Consider the following 19,065-nt stretch of genomic DNA (forward strand, 5'->3'; position numbering starts at 1 on the left):
GTACGTACATTCACATTAGTAACTTAACGTGATTGTACTCAGATTGAATGTGTTCCCGACACAAAGCGCCGCAAGTCATGGATCGTCAACATGTGCCATTCCCCCTCGATTCAAACGCAAACTCATCGCGAAGCGCCAGGAGATGTATTCGAACTTCATGCCGATGTTCCAACATAGTAAGTGGAGATGGAGCCCCTTTCTAAGGCACCGGTGCAGTGCTGCTCGCTTTTGCGTTCACTGCTGTAGCCACACTCATGAGTATATATGTATTCGCTACTAGCTGCTAGCTCGCTAATAATGAGGGACATGTTGTGAACGAACTGGTTCGAGATAGTGCCTTTTTTGAAGATGTAGAATAATGAAACTGTTCTAACTGCGAGAACATTTATTATCCGTAACGTCGACATGAACAGTGTTGGCCTGGGAATTAGCAAGATTCTATCCGTGGTAGAGAAAGCATTCGTCAATGTCGAATTGCAGTCCGAAAACGTGATGCAAATCACGTTTCACATGCGAGCCTACGGAGGATTCGTATGGATGCCCGCCAATTGACAAGCTTCCACAGGTTCTCACCGAACGCTGGATTATCCGTGTCGAGAGTTGCGTTATCTCAGGACATGGAGGCAATAGCGTTTTAGAAATCTATAGGCCTAATTCTTCCTAACGCGTTGTATAGAACCACTCCGCTCTAGCATCTGATTTGCTATACCCTCAACCTCTCCTAGAGTTAGTAGAAGGTTTACACGATATAGTAGATCTACCTAGTGAATAATTGCCTGCTCTTGAGGTTTATTAAGGCATTTGTTAGGGCCCTAGCGCTCTAAACGAGATGTACGACCGTAAACGCGTCGTAGAAGTCGCCAGTAGTCAACGCGAAATTCCCGCGCAATCGCTGCGATGCTAGGATTCCCACGATCATGGTAGGTTTGCAAAGCTTCCTAGAGGCGATCCTCGCTTTCGTCGAATTTTTTAGGCATTGTGGTGGTAGATAATAATAGGAAGAAGTTGGTAGGTGGAAGAAAATATTCATTAGACTAGGAATTCATTAGACTGGGGAGGACCCACAACCGCGCAGCGTTGGAGGTCCGACTTTAGGGGGGCGATTAGTTGAGATCTTTGCTGTACAAATTTGCCCATCCCCGCAGTTCCCCTCCCCCGATGTGGAGTCGTGGGGCCAGTTCCCTGTAGTTATAACACTGAATGCACGGCCATCTACTCGTGTTGTGAGATATTAATTCTGGAAATTGACGCAAAGCTACGATATGCCGTGAAAAATTATGTACAAGAATTATATTTTCCGTCATGATTGAGGCGAAGATCACTCAAAAATATAACTGCCCCTTCACAAACATGACTCCAACATCGCCTACAGATAGCTTTGCAATATCCTCCCTCCCTCAGCTCTTGCTTTCAAGACCATACACCCTAGTCTTTGCAATCATCGCACTTCCAATACTATCACTGCTTGTCCATGACATCTTGTTATTCCTTCGCCTTCCCCCTGGACCAATACCTCTTCCCTTCCTCGGCAACCAACTAATAATTCCAACATCATCACCATGGATCCAATTTGAGAAATGGTCTCGACAATACGGTCCAATGTTTACTCTGTGGATTGGTCGCCGTCCCACAATTGTGATATCTGATCCGAATGTGGCGGTAGACCTCCTTGAAAAACGAAGCACCAAGTTCAGCTCCCGCCCCCGCTTCGTGGTAATGGGAGAATTATACTGGGACAATGCGGGTATTTTGGTGCAGCCTTATGGAAAGGAATGGCAAATAAGGCGACGCATGCTTCACCAGGCGCTGAACCCCTCCGCACTCCGCCTGTACAAGCCCGTGCAAGAGGCCGAGGCGACGAGGTTGTGTGCTGCCCTGGTTGATGGGCCGGAATCATACGAGATGCTGATCGACCGGTTCACCGCAAGTGTAGTGTTTAGCATTGCCTACGGTCATCGGATAGATTCTATGAGTTCAAAGGTCATTCGCGAAAGACTTGAGTTTATGCAATACTCGGCATCCCTCAATGTGCCAGGCCGATTTCTCGCCGAGACAATTCCCTGGCTCAAGCATGTGCCAAATATTCTTGCGCCATGGAAAGCAGAGATTCAACGCCGAGGTCGTGAAGAAGCTGCTACAAACATAAGTCTTGTTCGTCGTGTCCAGGATGAAATCAAGAATTCTGACCAGGTCCCTGACTCCCTGACAAAACTACTTCTTGAAGCACGGGAGTCCGACCCTGCTGCTTTTGGCGTCCTCAGTGAACGGGACTTCTCGTTTGTACCTGCATCACTCTTTGGGGCTGGTAGTGACACAACGGCTAGTACGCTCTGCAGCGCGATACTCATGTTGGTGACAAATCCAGGCGTTCAAGCCATTGCACACGCAGAACTCGACCACATTATTGGAACTTCCCGATTACCTCGGTTCAGTGATGAGGCGAGTCTGCCGTATATCAAGGCACTGTGCAATGAGACGCTTCGAATACGCCCCGTCGCCGTACTAGGGGGCACACCACATGCCAACTCTGTTGCCGACACATATAAGGGCTACACAATCCCGCAAGGCACGACAATTCTCTCCAACTCATGGGCTATCAACCTCAACCCAATATATTACCCGAACCCACACCACTTCAACCCACTCCGTTTCCTGTCCGTCGATCCTGCCAAACTGCCGTATCTCCCTCCCCTTTCAGAAGAGGACATCGCCGAGGCATCGCCACAAAGGTCTCATCCTGCCAAAGAAGGCCATAGCTCCTTTGGGTGGGGCCGACGCATTTGTCCTGGCGCCGGACTGGCGCAGAACTCCCTGTTCATTGCACTGGTGCGCCTGTTGTGGGCATTCGAGATTCGGCCGGCGAAAACTCTCTATGGACCTGAGAGAAGCTATGATACTTTTGCCTATACGCAGGGATTTAATATACGACCCTTTCCATTTGAATGTGAGATTAGTGTAAGGAGCGAGGCGCATCGGCGTGTTTTGAGGAAAGAGTTGGAGGACGCTGAGGCGGTCATGAGTCGATTCGCTCCGTTTGAAGAGTATAACAACACCGGGCTTTCTTGATTGTTAGAACAGATCGCGGATAGTTGATAGTAGACTGGACTAATGCAAATTTAAGGCCAGGAAGATTATATGTGCTTTATGCATAACAGACAGCTTGATCTCAGAACCTATCAACATTCTTTTCCTAGCGGGGGACTCGTAAGTCTAACAATATCATGCAACAGTAAGCACCCGATCCATGCATCCGTAATGATTTGAAAAGGACCAACATTTTGCTTTGGGGAAAATGCCAAAGAAACAAGAACTGCAGAGATGAGAGATTTTGAACCGAAGAAGAACGGTATATAGCTCGCCTAAAACTCAACATGGAACATCTTGCTGTTCCGTATACGTTCTCCGTACACGTAGAAAACAATGGGTAGCGGGGCAAGTGCCAGCGCAATGAACCCGAGCAGTGAGTTGCCCCAACCAAGACCAAGCGCGGCATACATTGACTGACCGGCCATTGGAAGAATCGCGCCAACTAGAGACCGGAATACTGTGTTTGCAGCCATGGCGGAAGCGGAGTAGATGGTATAAGCGTCGACCAGATATGTGCTAGTATTCATCTAAGGCGAAGTTAGAACGACGTGTAAGGGTATTGAGCTTAGATTCGCACTTACAAAGGCTATCAACATGCCGACACCAAGGAATGAAGTTCCAATAATAGGCACGATCCAGGGATCGTGGTTCTGAGCAGTCCAACCATACATGAAGAGCGCCAGTGGAATGAACAGCGCGCCGGGGATCATGGGAGGGAGACGGTACTCCGGTTTCGAGATGCCGCCATTTCTGGCCGTCATGTATTTCAGCAGCCGGTCGGATGTCAGGCCCAGAATGACAAGGCCGATTATGGACCCGATTCCAATGCCGAGGTATGCGAGTCCGACTGATCCCTCTGAGAAATGGTAGTTTTTCTCAAAGACCTCGGTTATGGTAGTGAACAACAGGTACAAATACCCGTAAATCACAGCGACATAGAGCGAGAGCATGAAGACAATTGGGGAAAGGAAGAGCATCTTTGTTGGGCGCACAATAGAGAACCAAAAGCGGTCTTTCGGAGTGCGGCCGTCGTCGAGGGCGGAGCGTAAATTAGTGTTTCCGGTCTCCTTTTGCAGCTTCTTCGTCTTGCGGGCCAGAAGCGTCGGTGGGTAGGATTCGCGGATGGAGAAAAACGAGCTGATAGCTACGGCACCGCTCTGGAATAGCGTTAGCTGTTACGTTCCTTTTTCTCTCTGTGCCGCACTTCGCACTTACTGCCATAGCAAGGACCCAGAAAGTCCACCTCCAACCCTTTGCTTGTGCGAGATATCCGCCAGCTATGTCAAAGGTCAGCTATTGCGTTCAGTGTCCTTACCACGATCGGAAAAGAAAAAGAGAGAAAGCAAATAAAGAACAACTCACCGATCGGGCCAACAACAGGTCCGATCAAAGGACCAATAGCCCAAGAAGCCATGGCACCACCTCTCCTCTCCTGTGGAAACATATCTGCAATCGAACCGGCTCCAATAGTCAAAGGACAGCTGCCCGCGCAGCCCGCAAGAAAGCGGAAAACAATCAAGCTGCCGATCTCAGGGGCGAGCGCACAGGCAACGGTGAAAATCACATAGAGCAGGTTGCAGGCAGTGTAAATAATTCGGCGCCCGTGCATTTCCGACAGAGGCGCAATCAGCAGCGGGCCGAAAACATAACCGAGCAAGTAAACCGATACAACAAAGGAAGAGAGTTCGGTGTTGGTGAAATGGAAGGATTTCATCACCTCAGGCACACCGGGCGCAAACATTGAGGAACCCAGGGGTCTAATGGAGATTCATGGTTAGTCCTGAAAGAGTTAAAAGCTTCCAGAGGACATACGTGAGGAACGTGATCAAGGATATGGAGAGTGTCGCATAGGTTTTTCGCTTCGTCGTCCAATTCAACGGATTCTCCGGGTCATCTGGGCCATCCCAATCGACGACATTAGGATCGCGCGGCGCTTCCTCTTCCTGTCGGTTCTCGCCATCCTGTGTCTCAACAGGTCCTTTCTCGACATCTCTATATTGCACATCGTGTTGTGAAAGCTTCTCCTCGTTGATATGGGAAATATCCGTATTGCTGTTCTCCGGTGTAGGTCCATCGACGGACGAACTCTCTATAGTGGTTTGAGCAAGGTTTATTTCCGCAGTGGGGGAAAATGCTCCCCACACAAAAAGAAGAAAGAATAAAAAGGAAGCTTACTCTCGCCGTCTGCCATTTTAGAGGCCCAAGGCCCAGGGGACAGCTCTCGATGAAACACGCTCTGACACAATTGGGGGCTGGTTTTCGGGTTGAAGAGGGGCGACCTTAGGCTATTGGCGCAACTTGCGCAATTAGAGTATGCAGGTAAGCCGGACCAAGCCTGTGAAGAGCAGACAGCCTCCAGTTGAACGGCTGTATAAAAGGAATCGTGCTGGTTGCCTGGGGAGGTCGACAAGAGAGGAGGTGAAAAGAGGAGGTATTAGCGACAGAGCGGGAAAAGAGCTTTATGGAATATCCCGAATAATTTCAAGGCAGGGAAGCCGGGCTTTAATGGTGGAGACGGACTTTACCACCGATTAATTACGGCCTGCGTCTGCGACCCGTGTAGGGTTTCGGAGCTACCCACCATAAGGGTTCTGGTTAGATCGACGGCAGGTTCTTCATCCGGCTTCCGGGACATACCGTGTGCATAAAAGACGCTCGGGGCTCGGTTCGCTGATTAGGAATGCGCTACCGGTTTAGAGGCCAATTTTTGACAGGGATCCATGAATTGCAACTCGAAATGACCAGATGAGCATCTTCGTGGGTCCAAGGCGGGGAAACGGAGACCTAGCGAGTCCGGGGCACAAATATCCACAGCCTTTGGCGGGGTGTGTCTCTGCTCTCATCGCCGGCCCGTGGGTAAGCGTAAAAAACCCTTATGCAATGCCCGCGTGCATTCCTCGTGGAAACTGCATAAGCGCCACCACCTGCTTGGTTCCATGCGCGCGATCGGAAGGGAAATGCCGAATGCAGGATATGGTCATCACATCGGAGAACAAGTTATATTTTCAGCACGATATTCTTCTGAGGTCGATATCGATCTCGGCAGTCTCTATGAATGAATATTCTTGAAATTTCTGCATTCGCAACGAAGTTGATATTTTAGACAGACACACAGCAGTGTTCAGTGACAATCGCTCCTCTGTCGGAGAAGCCCTCTAAAGGCTCGTTAGTAATGTAGATACTTGGCCCGAAGCTGCATGAAGGATCGCAACTCCTCCTGCCATCCAGTAACGATCTCGTTTGTATTCTTGCCCGCTTCGATTGCAGTGCGAATATACGATGAGCCGCTCAGAACGTCAAAGTCGTCAGGGATGAATTCGAGCTTGCTCGGGTACAATTTTCGAACGTTGACCAGGAGCGCAATTGTTGTACGGAGTGGATTAAAGATGCTTCGGTTCGTGATGTATAATTCCACACCGGTCGCGGTCTGGTTCGCGTATTTGTCGAACTCTGGCATGAATGCCGCCTCGCGCCAGGCAGTGCCAGGCAGGTTCTCAGATTGCATTGCCTGGGCTAGATGCCAGTCGATCCATGCAGCACCCAGAAGTTGAAACGGCTTCGTTGTCCCGCGGCCCTCTGAAATATTGGTTCCCTCGATTAGGCCTGTTCCAGGGTAGACAATAACACTGTCGAGAGTCGGTAGATTGGCTGACGGCAAAATAAATGGCAATCCTGTGTCATCGTAGTACATGTCACGGGTCCAGCCCTCCATCCAGACAACTTCCACCTTCGCCTTGCGCCCGCGAGTGTGGTTCGGGATAAACTTATCATTGAACATGAGCGCCAGCTCGCCGATTGTCATGCCGTGTTGCAGCGGAATCGGAAACAGTCCAACGCCGCTGGTGTAATTCATGTTCAGCAGTGGCCCCTCGACATCAATGCCGTTGATCGGGTTCGGCCTGTCCAACACGATCAACGTGATGTTGGTTCCCGCGATGCCCTCCATAATCCAAGCCATGGTCCAAACATATGTATAGAAGCGAGCTCCGACATCCTGGAGGTCAAACAAAATGGTGTCCACGCTCTGGTTGCGAAAGCTAGCCAGCATTTGTTGTGGCGTCAGGGCGTACAGTGTCTGAACAGGAACGCCGCTCTGGGGATCTATATAACCGCCGCTCGAGCTCCCCGCTTGCTGGGCGCCATTGAGCCCCTGCTCCGGCGAGAATATTGAATTGATAGTTACATTCTCCGATTGGAGCACATAAACATCATTGATCAGGTTCGGCAGTGAACCAGTCGGGTTTGTCACAATTCCCACGCCGTGGTTTTTTTGCAGCGATCTTAGCTCTTTCGCGTTCTCCAGAAGACCCTGGATGCCGAGTTTCACAGGGACGACATCTGTTCTGCTTGTCGCCGCGGCCAAGGCCAATTCGGCACCAAGAATAGCTAGCACGCCGGTCAATTGCATGATAAAGTGAGAAAAGAAAAGCTATCCGTGACGGAAAAAAAAGCACGTTGGAGTTCAACTATTTAAGTCTGCGGTGCTCATTATCTTTTGCTAGCAGCATACAGCGGACACACTTCGCTCATAATCCCGATGCATTTCCCCACGCTCCCCGCATTTTCAGGCAACGTCACATCAACTAAACGCTCTCGATATCTCCCGTAATGCCTATCGGAAGTGAGATACTGGCCAGCATGGCCGGAATGAGATAGCCCGCAGTTTTCGCGTGGCCAGCTGGGATCAGACAGACCTCCAATGAAAGGGCCTTCATGGCCCTGCCACCCGGCAAGTCCATCACGCTCGCCGATATCGAAAAACCTGGCGCCATCACCCATCAATGGTTCGTACAAACCTCACATTAGATCTTGGGCCCAGATTTGATCCCCTGCATTCTTCAAATCCGATGTCGCGATGATGGAGATCCACCTCGGAGATTCCGACTGGTCAATATGCGACTTCTGCGATAAGTGTGGAGGCAATCTTCAGACATAGGCTTTTGACCCTTGTGTGGAAATGAATTTTGCTTCGCCTCAGGGTCTGTTCCTTAAAAGGAAGGCCACTAACACGAATTGGTGCTTATCAACAGCCACTTAGAAGCGGGGAACCCAGTGCATTCGCTTTCCTACCATGCAAGGTCGGACTTCCGGCGGCAAATTCCTACTAGGGCGCTGTGCTCATTGCAACGCTAGCTCGGGCCCCTGAATCCCATCACCCGATGATCAACAATGAAGCGGAAGCATCGATATCCATTCAACAATTAGCTGCAGGTACCCGATTTAAAGACTTCCTAAGTTGCTGCAGTTCTTGAATTTTGTTCAAGGCTCTTGAGAATGATGGCAAACTCTCGAGGAAGTTTAACCTCGGGGATGCAAGCTTCGGCGCTAAGGACTACAGAGCGGGGATGGTTACTATCGCAACTCTCCACTTGGCTGAAAATTGATCTTCCGATCACTTCATTAAGCCGCGTCTGCTGTGATTCGATCACATTCAAAATTGCAATCAGCCTCCGAAGTAGTAGCGCAACGGCCTTCCCGGAGACCGTAGGAATGCCTATAAGGAGGCCGCGTAGTCCCTGAAATCTGTCAATCTTTAGTCTCTTAGGTGTCGTAAACATGCATCTATCTTCAGTGACCTTATCTCTACTTTGCGTCTCCGTTGCCCAAGCTGTAGGCTTTCGGAGACCCCTTGCACCCCCTTTCAGGGCCGCATTCAAGAGACACGCCGCAGCTGGCAATTCAACGTTCGAGCAGCTGCTTGATCACAAGAATCCACACCTCGGAACATTTTCTCAACGCTTCTGGTGGAATGCGGAATGGTGGAACGGCGAGGGGTCACCGGTACCTGCCTTTTCCATCCGTTTTATGGCAGTGGATATTAACCTGCCAAACTCTAGGTGGTCCTCTTCACCCCTGGTGAGGAAGCAGCTGATGGATATGTCGGCTACTTGACCAACCAGACCATCACTGGGCTTTATGCCCAGGAAATCGATGGAGCTGTTGTTATGCTTGAACGTATGTTCTCTTCAGCTATATGAGTTGCAATTAAACTAAGACCTCGGTAGACCGCTACTGGGGAGAATCATCTCCATATAGCGAGTTGACAACGGAAAACCTGCAGTACCTGACTTTGGAAAATTCCATTGCCGACCTCACATACTTTGCCGAGAATGTGAAGCTTCCCTTTGACAAGAGACGCAGCAGCAATGCTCAAAATGCGGTATGGTCTGATGGTTCACTTCTTACGGTCTTCTGTAGATGACTGACTTTTCATATCACCATTTGTAGCCCTGGGTCCTTAGTGGAGGATCTTACAGCGGTGCTCTGACGGCCTGGACCGAGTCGACCTCCCCAGGCACGTTCTGGGCTTACCATGCATCCAGTGCTCCTGTTGAGGCCATTTTCAACTACGTATGCCTTTCTCCAATCTTTGCTATCTTTCCGAGGAGTTTTTTTGCGTTCTAACATTTGGCAGTGGCAATACTTCAAGCCTATCCAGGAGGGAATGCCGCAGAACTGCAGTCTCGATGTCTCTCGGGTCGTTGATTTCATTGATCAAATCAATAACAACGGGACCGACAAACAGCGACAGAATCTGAAAGATATGTTTGGGCTCGGGGATCTGGAGTATTTTGACGATTTTGCAAAGTATTTATACCCCCTTCTGATTCAGCTTGGAATTGGTAGAGATGCTTACTCGAATTATTAGTGCGCTGGAGAACGGACCATGGCTGTGGCAGGAGAATAGTTTCTACACAGGCTATTCGGAGTTTTACGAATTCTGTGACTATGTTGAGGTATGCAGCAAATTACTCTCGATCTAACTCAGCGAGGACGAATATTGAAATCATTTTAGAATGCCAACAGCACTGTTGCTGGGCCCGACGGTGTTGGCCTCCAAAAGGCGCTTCACGGTTATGCGGAGTGGTTCAAGAATGTTTACTTTCCTGGGTGTAAGCTAACACCTTCTGGATTCAAGAGATTGGCCATGCTGATGAAAATGAACCTTAGCCTGCGCGTCGTTCGGCTACTGGAGCGGTAACTACTCAACTGCATGTTACAACACTCATGATCCCAACAGCCCTCTATATACGGATCTGTCCGTGGACAACACCGCTCAGAGGCAATGGGAGTGGTTAGTGTGCAACGAGCCGTTCTTCTACTGGCAAGAGTATGTTTTCTTCTACTAGAGCTGCATTGTTACTCTGACCTGACTTATATTTCCAGTGGTGCGCCGTCCGATGTCCCAAGTATAGTCTCTCGCAGTGTCACCGGCGATTTCTACCAGAGGCAATGCCCCCTGTATTTCCCCGAGGTGAACGGCCACACCTACGGGAGCGGCAAGGGCAAAACGGCAGCCCAGCTCAACGCGTGGACCAAAGGCTGGGATCTTACTGAGACAACTCGACTTACTTGGACCAATGGGTATGATCAAGATCTCTTTTTTTTCTCAGCCCAAATCAATATTTGCACCGGATCTAACAAACTTCGATAGGCAATATGATCCCTGGAGAGAGGCCGGTGTTTCCTCGGGCTTCCGCCCTGGTGGAGCACTTCAGTCCCGGCGTTCGGCCCCCGTTCATGTTATTCCAGACGGCATTCACTGCTCGGATCTCATTCTTAAAAATGGCGCAGTGAATGCGGGTGCGCAGGCAGTGATTGACGCTGAAGTCGCGCAGATCAAGGAATGGGTGGCGGAATACTATCAAAAATATAGTCGAGCGAAGGTTTGAAATAGTGGGGCTTAGGTTGATGTTGTCAAGCCAAGCTCCAGAAAGTTTTTTAAACTATCCAGGCACAATGAAATAAACTGCCGATCCATAAGGGGTTGTTATTCGAGTGAGATATAACCGATGGGTTAATCATTACACGGAGTAAATATTGAGCCGAGAATACGCTTGACCAATGATATACGGCCAATGCCGCGGCTGTAGGTGTACCGCCAATCATCCGCAGTCGCTCGGAATAACCTCACCTCGGGCTCCCGGATGGCGCCGGTATTGGCTCATTATGGCGACAAAAACGACCCACAGTCCACCCTAACCAAACAGAATGCTCTTCAGAGCGGATTCTCAGATAAGCACAAAATCCAGAGCAAATTTTTTCGCCGGGCCATGGCCGCTTAAAATCAACTTTCGTAACGAAAAAAATAAAAGCACAACCCTAAAAGTTCACCCCGGGAAAACCCCCTGTGCACCAACCACCACGCCATGTCTGAAGTCGTATATATCACCGTTGAACAACCGCAACAAACTCCAGTAGACGGGATCACCCAGACGCAGCCTGATTGGATCTACCCACATTTAATCGAGAGCGCCGACCCGGTCAAGGGCCGCCAGCTACGCGTGTCACATCTCGTCCCCGAAGGAGTCTGTCTCCTCGTTGATCGCCCATACGCAGTCATACCCGTCGTTGATGAACCAGCAGTGAACGACAATCTCATTTGCAGCAGCCCCGCTTGTAATCGTCGAGCACCTCGCCATAACACAGGACGATGTCCATGCCCGAATGCCTGCATTCCGGATGTGGTTTGGTGCAGCAGCACCTGCAGAGACGCCGATAGAACTCGACATGCCTTTGAATGCACATGGCTGAAGAGGTACGCGAAAACGATCCGGACCAAATGGGGCGAATACGACTTCGGCATGTTGTGGGTGATTGTTCGGCTGCTTGCTACGCGGCATGTCGAATTTCAAGATCCCTCCATCGGTGCTGAGGCTGTCCAATTGAAGTCCCGGCAATGGAAACATGGCTGGGATGGCGTCGACTCATTATGCGGATCTGCCGACACCTGGTCTCACGACAAGGTTCGGTCCTGGAGTACCCTTGTGAAGAAGTACCTCCAGAGCAGCGCAGCACTGCCACATGGGATGAGCACAGATCGGATCCTTCATCTCATCTGCCAAGAAGAGGCAAATTCCTTCGGTCTTTACCCACGAGAGACGGGCATTTTCCCTCTACCGAACCCTCCAATTGACCGAGGGGAGCAGTTTGCTGCAGCCGTGTATCCCACGGCAGCAATGGCCAACCATTCATGTTCGCCGAATGTAGATGGCTATTTTCCATACTATGAAATGAGTGCATGCTAATGCAAGTTCAGATCATTCATAAACCGGATGATGAAGGACGTATGGTTTTTACCACATCTCGCGATATTCTTCCGGGAGAAGAGTGCTGCATCTCGTACTTCGACCTGACACAACATTCGGATGTTTCCTCCCGCCGCGAACATCTTCGAAAATCATTCCGGTTTGTGTGTCGGTGTGACCGATGTAGCTTCGAAGAGCCAGCAAACGAAATAATCGAGTGGGCTGCGATGCCACAGATAGACATATTATGAGGAATGCTGGTTGCTTTTGACAACCACTGTTGCTTTTGAAGACACCAATACACGCTTGTTGTCTTGACAAAAGAGAATTTGGACGATCTTGAAGAAATCCTGTGACAATAACGAATTGAATGACTGAATGAAATTTACTCGCTTCAATAGGCCCCATATATTCAAAGATTCAGCTGAGTGACTGACCCCTCGTACTAACTTTAGTAATTGTAACGGCTTCTGCCGGCAAGCATTTTGTCTCACACGATCCGTGGGTCGAAATTCCGACACCGCCCGAAGGCATCTAGAACGAGGTCGCCGAGCTTCAATTTCATCGGTGAGAAATCGAGACATTGGTTATTTCTGAGCCACGCGACACACAGAGTGACTCGGTGGCATGACCAACAAAAACGGCCACGGAGGGGCATATTCGGCGAGGATCGTCCTGTCGCAAGGCTGAAACCAACCATCAGATTAGATTGATATGAGCAAATTTAGTCAAAGAACGGAACCACCCGTGGTTTAAATCAGCCCGAGAGAAAACTAGGGAGTGGCCTGCAAGATCCTGATTCGTGCTCCGTTGCCACACAAGCGCATCCCGAATCCCGCGGGGCAAACACAGCGTGAGATCGCATGCCATTGGGGGCTAATTGCGAGGTGGGCCACTGGACATGATCAAACAGAGATGGGGGCTGGGCGAAACCGCCGGAGCCGAATATTTTCCTTTCTTGCTGTAGATGAGGCGCATCCTTGGCAGCAATCATTTCTGTAAGAGCCACGCCGCTAGAGGGTCATTCCGTTGGCCAGAGAGTGTGAGGAAATCATGCATCATCGTGAGATCCCGGCCTTCCATCTTCGAGGACTGAAATTGGACCAGTTTCCGAAGAAGAGAGACTCGGGCGAGGTGAATGGATATTATTATTAGCTCCATCTGTTAGAGTTTACCCTCGTGGAATTTACCTTTTTCTCTTTCCATGCGGCCCGAGCGCCGCGCTCGGCGTCGCGTGGAAAACCGCAGAGAGACCAGTGACCAGTAGACTCAATCGAGTGCTGCGACGGCCAATAAGAATATACTATCGAAGGGTTTCATTCCCACCCGCACTTGCCGCAAGCAGTGGATAATGCGACTCGGGCAGGGGCAACCCGTGGGCGAATCCGCGCTAATCCGGAAATGGCCAGGGCGCAGGTCCACTTGCCACCAATCAGCGGCCTCAGCCTCAGGCGGAACCGCCATGATTGGGCGAACATTTATCAGATGGTTGGCGCACAGATTTTATCTGATCTTACATAATGGGCTTGGGTTGAACCGAATGTAGAAAAGGTCGAACTCGCCGATCTCCTTCCGTTACGTGCCTCTTTCTCAATCGCTTCCTCCTCCTCTTTCACCCTCCTCCGGCTTTCTCGACTACCGACAGCGGCCACGGCCATTCCGGAGTCATGGGCGTTCTCGATATCGTTCGGGGTCGAGACGACCGAGATAAAGCTGTCCAGCCGGAAACGGACGTTTACGAGAAGCAGAGCACAGCGGCCACTTCCGGGGTCCATAATGGCGATCCGCAGTATGCCCTGAACGACGAACCCGAAACTCGCAGCTTGGAAGCTCGTGAGGATAAGGAGGTCACCGCACACCCCGACTCCATTACGGAGGGCACCTACGCCGGTTTGCAAAAAGCCGAAGCGGTGGCCCTCGTCTGGAGCCGCAAGGCTGTGTTCGGGACGTATGCCTGGTGAGTTGGACTCAAACTGGTCAGTCGTCGGAAACCTAATTGCGATCGAATGAACTTAGGATTTGGGTCTGCTTTTTCATGCTGGCTTTTCACCAAACAATGACCAATCTGCTCAATCCATATGTCTTCTCCGACTTTGAGGCGGCTCCGCAGATTACGACCGCGTATATGCTGGCGAACATCATCGGTGGAGTGATGAAATTGCCTCTGGGCAAGACTCTGAACCTGTGGGGTCGTGCGGAGGGCCTGATGTTCTCGCTGGCGATCTACCTATTGGGAATGGTCATTCTGGCCGCTTGCACGGGCCCAAACTCCTTTGCGGCTGGCTATACGCTCTACTGGATTGGATACTATTGTCTGTACCTGCTCATGGATGTGTTTGTTGCCGATACATCCGGGCTGCGGAACCGTGCCTTCGCCTTTGCCTTCATTCAGACTCCTTTCATCTGTACCGCCTTCACCGCGTCCTTGGCTGCATCTTCCGTGCTGAATACGGCTGGCTGGCGCTGGGGATATGGTATTTTTGCCATTGTCCAGTTTTTCGCCTTTGTCCCCTTAGCGCTCATCTTCAAGTTTTACGAGAGGAAGGCCGAAAAGATGGGCATTTACCACCGACAGCCGAGCGGTCGCACCACGTTGCAGTCCATTGTTCACTACATCCACGAATTCGACGGTAAGAATGTTATCCAGCCACAACCTTTAAACCCCAATTCTAATTCGAGTCTAGTGATCGGTGCTCTGCTCATCATGGTTGCTTTTGTTTTATTCCTGCTCCCTTTCAGCCTAGTGTCGTACGGTCGCTCGGCGTACGATACCCCCACATTCATCGTGATGCTTGTGATCGGATTCTGCTTGTTCTTCGTCTTCGCAGCGTGGGAGAAGTGGTTTGCTCGCACTCATTTCATCCGGTGGGAACTGTTCAAGAAGCGCACCATCCTCGGCGCGTGCGCGCTATCTCTCGTTCTGTTCTTCAGCTTTGAGCTCTGGGATTTCTACTTCCAGAACTTCTTCCGGGTCGTCTACAACGTGAACTTGACCGACGCTGGATACATGCTCCAGATCTACAACGTCGGATCCACCTTCTGGGCCATTCCCGTGGGTATCTTCATTCGCCAAACCAGACATTTCAAACCTATCTGTTTGTACTTTGGCGTACCTCTGATCCTCCTCGGTTCGGGATTGATGATCTACTTCCGTGGACAGGAGCACGGAATCGGCTACGTGGTGATGTGCGCCATCTTCATCGCCTTTGGCGGCGGCACGCTGGTCATCGGCGAGGATATGGCAGTGATGTCTGGCGGAGATCGAGAGGGTATTCCGATGATGCTGGCTATGATTGGGTTGTTCTCCAACATCGGCGGCGCAATCGGTCTTGCAGTCACGGCCGCCATCTACAATAATGTGTGGGTGGGCGCGCTGCAGCGCCACCTACCCGATGACATGAAGAGCCAAGCTATGAAAATTTCCTTTGACGGCCTGGCAGCGCAGATGAATTATGCTCCCGGCACCCCCGTCCGCGAGGCTCTGGTTTATGCCTGGGGCTGGACACAGCGGGCCAACTGCATTGCGTCGACTTGTGTTCTCGTGCTGGCAATCCCCGCGGTGGCCGTGTGGAAGAACTATAACGTCGACCGCAAGCAAAACAAGGGCACCGTGCTTTAAATGTGACCCTACTCTTATTGATGGTGTTTTCTTGCTCCCAGTGGGGAAAGCAAGAATGAAACATTATGTACATTCAATTATTGTATTTATCCGACAGCGCACATATTCTCAGCTGCGAGCATTCGCATCATGAATGACAATGGCTAACTATTTCTCGCTCGACGACGTCTGACCACGTCTACATCTTCAATCCATCCAAGGCATTGTCCTTAATTATAGTGTCTGACAGCCGGCACGGAACAGAGTCGCATTCCGATCATCTCCAAACCCCGCACGGTTTCCCCCTTGCATCTCCTCTCCATCCAGCCTTGGCCGATAATGTTCACCGGACTGTCGATCCCATGCGACCTCCCACCAGCCCAAGTGTGCTCTTATCATCCTCCTCCCCCATCTAGACAAAACACGTCATTTTGCATGGCGTGAACAATCACAGCAAGAACGAAATGGCTACACTGTATCGAGCCATAGTCTGTTCGTTGGTTTTCCAACACCTACCCTGGACGGCAAGTGCAGCCAAAGAAGATCTCCGCTATGTCAACCCCCTCATCGGTACGGACAACGGCGGCAATGTCTTCGCAGGAGCAAGTCTGCCCTACGGCCTCGCCAAGCCCGTCGCCGACGTAGCTGGCCAAAACACAGGCGGTTTCTCGACGGACGGCAGCAAAGTCACAGGCTTTTCGCATATGCATGACAGTGGCACGGGCGGCAACCCCTCGCTGGGCAATTTCCCATTGTTCCCACAGTACTGCGCCGATAACATCGTGGATAATTGCAAGTTCCCCATCACCGCGCGCGCAGTGTACCACAATAACCATACTGTGGTTTCGCGGCCGGGGTATTTTGCATTGACCCTTGAGAATGGAATCCACGCCGAGATGACCGCGGCGCATCGCTCGGCGTTGTATCGGTTTACATTTCCCGCTAAGTCGGCGGTGAATGGCGATGCCCTCGACCCGCTGATACTGTTGGACTTGACGGATCTGTGGGAGAGTCGGCAGAATGCGTCTATTGCCATCGACCCGCACACGGGCCGGATCAAGGGGAACGGCACGTTTCTGCCCAGTTTCGGAGCTGGTTATTACATGTCGTACTTTTGCGCCGACTTCGCTGGCGCGAGGGTTCGTGATAGTGGTATCTGGGTGAATGACCGTGCGGGTTCGGAGCCAAAGGAGCTGTTTGTTACGCGGGGATTCAACAATTTCTATCTCCAAGCCGGGGGGTGGGTTACTTTTGATTCGCCCGACAGCGGAGAAGTGACTGCGCGAGTTGGCATCAGCTATATCAGCTCCGACCAAGCATGTGCGAATGCCGAGTCCGAAATCCCCAGCCCGCTTGATGACTTTGAGCGGCTGCGCACAGAGGCCGAAGAGGCATGGGCGGACAAGCTGAGCCCGATCAAGATCACCCCTGGAGGTGTTAGTAGTTCCATGCTCACCAGTTTCTGGAGCGGAATCTATCGAGCCATGCTGTCTCCGCAAGACATGACGGGCGAGAACCCCCTGTGGCAGAGCAACGAGCCATACTATGACTCTTTCTACTGCATGTGGGACCAGTTCAGAGCCCAGATGCCCTTCCTGGCGATTTTGGACCCTTCTGCGCTGTCGCGGATGGTGCGCAGCTTGCTTGATACTTACAAGCATGAAGGATGGCTTCCTGACTGCCGCATGAGTCTCTGCAAGGGCTGGACGCAGGGCGGGTCCAACGCGGACGTGGTTCTCGCGGATGCATTTGTCAAGAATATTACGGGTATTGACTGGGACCTCGCCTACAAGGCAATGGTAAATGATGCCGAGAACGAGCCACTAGAATGGGAATACGAAGGGCGAGGAGGGCTCCAGAGCTGGAAGCGGCTCAATTACATCCCCTACCTCGACTTCGACTATCTCGGCTTTGGCACCAACTCGCGCAGTATCTCGCGCACTCTGGAGTACTCGTACAATGACTACAGCCTGTCTGTGGTGGGTCGGGGAATCGGGAAAAAGGACTATACCAAGTATCTGTCGCGGGCGAATAACTGGCAGAATCTTTTCAAGAAGGACCAGACGTCGTACCTGGAAAACGGCACGGATACGGGCTTTGTGGGATTCCTTCAGCCCAAGTATCTTAATGGTACTTGGGGCTATCAGGATCCAATTGCGTGCAGTGCGCTGGCATCCTTTTGCTCGCTGACCTCTAACCCGTCTGAGACATTCGAGTCCAGTGTATGGGAGTATCTTTTGTACGACGCCCACATGTTTTTCTATTGTTTGATGCTAACATAACACCGTCTAGCTACGTCCCCCATGACATGGCAACATTGATCAAGCTCCTCGGTGGCCCAGAATCGTTCGTCTCCCGACTAGACTACTTCCACACCTCCGGGCTCGCCGACATCGGGAACGAACCGGTCTTCCTCACAGTCTACGATTACCACTATGCAGGCCGACCGGGTCTTTCCGCAGCCCGCGCGCACACCTACATCCCAGCATCCTTCAATGCGTCCGAAACCGGCCTGCCCGGCAACGACGACTCCGGCGCAATGGGTTCCTTCCTGGCCTGGAGCATGATGGGTCTCTTCCCAAACCCAGGCCAGAATGTTTACCTGATCATTCCGCCCTTTTTTGAGGCTGCTGAGATCACACACCCGGAGACCAATAACACCGCTACGATTCGGAATGTCAATTTCGATAGCTCCTACCGCAATATCTATATTCAGAATGCTACGCTGAACGGCAGACCGTATACGAAGAGCTGGATCGGACATGAGTTTTTCACTCAGGGTATGACCCTCGAGCTCACCCTCGGCGAGACGGAGAGTGATTGGGGTTCACGCAAGGAGGATCTGCCGCCGAGCTTGAGTGATGCAGTGGCAGGGATGGATGTGCATCGGGTATAAGGTGTACCGTACATACGCAGTGGGTAGCTTGAGTGCTATCTATGGAATTGTTGTATTTCATTTCTAGCGGTCTGATATTATCCTGGTGTGCAGACTTTGTATGAAGAGAGTATACATCACCACGAGAGACGGAGCATATCGGACGTGGGGGTCTCTTGGAGCGCTGATGGTCTTGGACACGGGCAAGAAATGAAAAATTGCATATGAGAGCCCAACAAAATTAGTATTATTTCACATAGATAGTAGTAGTATACAACATTTACCTCTTGGAGGAAGGAGCCGACCACAAGTAGTGCACGCCTGACTAAGCTGTATAGGGCAATGCGCCACCCATTCTTTGAACTGTTCCAACTGTCTTCCTTCAGGATGACTAGACCAGACACTCTGTCTCCACGCAGAACTGGCTTTTCACCTTGTCCCGGCCTCTCATTCGAACCTTCCTTCTTATCCTTGTT

General features: G+C 51.1%; 6 protein-coding genes across 6 annotated transcripts; 4 read left to right on the forward strand and 2 right to left on the reverse strand.

Moving 5' to 3' along the window:
* Positions 1-1,599: 1,599 nt before the first annotated feature.
* On the forward strand, positions 1,600-3,066 carry PFLUO_LOCUS2617 (uncharacterized protein; the record flags this gene model as incomplete). Its single annotated transcript, XM_073779775.1, has 1 exon — positions 1,600-3,066. The coding sequence occupies one exon, from the start codon at positions 1,600-1,602 to the stop codon at positions 3,064-3,066; it is 1,467 nt and encodes a 488-aa protein (XP_073636697.1).
* Positions 3,067-3,359: 293 nt separating this feature from the next.
* Positions 3,360-5,278, reverse strand: PFLUO_LOCUS2618 (uncharacterized protein; the record flags this gene model as incomplete). Its single annotated transcript, XM_073779776.1, has 6 exons — positions 3,360-3,614; positions 3,669-4,244; positions 4,303-4,364; positions 4,450-4,844; positions 4,900-5,176; positions 5,263-5,278. 6 exons carry the CDS (start codon positions 5,276-5,278, stop codon positions 3,360-3,362), a joined length of 1,581 nt encoding a protein of 526 aa, XP_073636698.1.
* A 975-nt stretch (positions 5,279-6,253) lies between these two features.
* On the reverse strand, positions 6,254-7,495 carry PFLUO_LOCUS2619 (uncharacterized protein; the record flags this gene model as incomplete). The annotated part of the gene is made up of 1 exon (XM_073779779.1): positions 6,254-7,495. The coding sequence occupies one exon, from the start codon at positions 7,493-7,495 to the stop codon at positions 6,254-6,256; it is 1,242 nt and encodes a 413-aa protein (XP_073636699.1).
* A 305-nt stretch (positions 7,496-7,800) lies between these two features.
* PFLUO_LOCUS2620 (uncharacterized protein) lies at positions 7,801-10,760 on the forward strand (the record flags this gene model as incomplete). Its single annotated transcript, XM_073779780.1, has 11 exons — positions 7,801-7,871; positions 8,733-8,868; positions 8,925-9,042; positions 9,093-9,247; positions 9,316-9,438; positions 9,503-9,675; positions 9,737-9,824; positions 9,884-9,980; positions 10,039-10,198; positions 10,255-10,452; positions 10,523-10,760. The coding sequence occupies 11 exons, from the start codon at positions 7,801-7,803 to the stop codon at positions 10,758-10,760; spliced, it is 1,557 nt and encodes a 518-aa protein (XP_073636700.1).
* A 3,023-nt stretch (positions 10,761-13,783) lies between these two features.
* Positions 13,784-15,735, forward strand: PFLUO_LOCUS2621 (uncharacterized protein; the record flags this gene model as incomplete). The annotated part of the gene is made up of 3 exons (XM_073779781.1): positions 13,784-14,073; positions 14,133-14,746; positions 14,861-15,735. 3 exons carry the CDS (start codon positions 13,784-13,786, stop codon positions 15,733-15,735), a joined length of 1,779 nt encoding a protein of 592 aa, XP_073636701.1.
* A 443-nt stretch (positions 15,736-16,178) lies between these two features.
* On the forward strand, positions 16,179-18,610 carry PFLUO_LOCUS2622 (uncharacterized protein; the record flags this gene model as incomplete). Its single annotated transcript, XM_073779782.1, has 2 exons — positions 16,179-17,953; positions 18,007-18,610. The coding sequence occupies 2 exons, from the start codon at positions 16,179-16,181 to the stop codon at positions 18,608-18,610; spliced, it is 2,379 nt and encodes a 792-aa protein (XP_073636702.1).
* Positions 18,611-19,065: the final 455 nt, after the last annotated feature.

The sequence above is a fragment of the Penicillium psychrofluorescens genome (genome assembly GCF_964197705.1).
Source record: "Penicillium psychrofluorescens genome assembly, chromosome: 2".
NCBI classification, from domain to species: Eukaryota; Fungi; Ascomycota; class Eurotiomycetes; order Eurotiales; family Aspergillaceae; genus Penicillium; species Penicillium psychrofluorescens.